We start from the raw sequence: 680 nt of genomic DNA, 5'->3' as shown, positions 1-680 counted from the left end.
CCACATCTCCACGTCTGGCTAGCTCCAGCCAGGACTGCCAGCCCCTGAGGTGTGCTAATGGCTTTTATCTTCACGACGCTGCCCCTGGGAAAAGAGGTAGTAAACACAGGCAACACCAGCACAGGGGTAATTAAACACGTTGCCCAAGTCATATAGGTATTTTCTCGGTCTTATCAAGCTCCTTTGCTATCCCTTCTTGCTCTAGGAATGCAGCAAGAACCGGGACTTTAGTAAAACAGGCACCTGGATGGGATGCCACCTTTGCACACCAAAGCTACCGTTGAAAACAGGGGTGTGAAACAGCTTTGAGGCAAAAAATCTTGCTGAATTTAGCATCCAGCAGTCTGAATCCACAAGACGACGAAAAGTCGTGCTGGGATTGAATAAGCAGCGATACATCTCTTCACACAGTTTTAAATAGTAAAGGATTTAATCCTAATATAGGTTTAAAGGGGGATTTCCTGTAGATTTCCCTGAACGTACAAGCATCCTGCTCTTTGGTAGACCATTTCCATTTATTCCTTCCTTTACTTCTGGGCTCGCAGATATTATTCTGGGATTCAGGAAAACCAACAAACCAGATGGAACCAGAGGTTGCTCTCAGCAGAAAGCCGCATTACCTCTCTGTCCAAGGGCTGCCGGAGCCAGACAACACCGGTCACGCTCTCCACCGCGAAGAA

At 47.4% G+C, this 680-nt stretch overlaps 1 protein-coding gene across 1 annotated transcript in view; it reads right to left on the bottom strand.

Annotated features, from left to right (window-relative positions):
• LOC104509431 (cadherin-23-like) overlaps positions 1-680 on the bottom strand; it is a gene marked incomplete at both ends in the record, with an annotated part of 77,020 nt that overhangs the window by 76,232 nt on the left and 108 nt on the right. Inside the window, 1 exon segment of the mRNA XM_010151371.1 lies at positions 621-680. This exon segment is cut by the window's right edge and continues 36 nt beyond it. Coding sequence (XP_010149673.1) covers positions 621-680 — 60 coding nt within the window.

The sequence above is a fragment of the Eurypyga helias genome, unplaced genomic scaffold (genome assembly GCF_000690775.1).
Source record: "Eurypyga helias isolate BGI_N326 unplaced genomic scaffold, ASM69077v1 scaffold7485, whole genome shotgun sequence".
Classification (NCBI taxonomy): domain Eukaryota; kingdom Metazoa; phylum Chordata; class Aves; order Eurypygiformes; family Eurypygidae; genus Eurypyga; species Eurypyga helias.
Note: the sequence above shows the minus strand (reverse complement) of the source record. Positions and strands in the feature narration are given on the sequence as shown.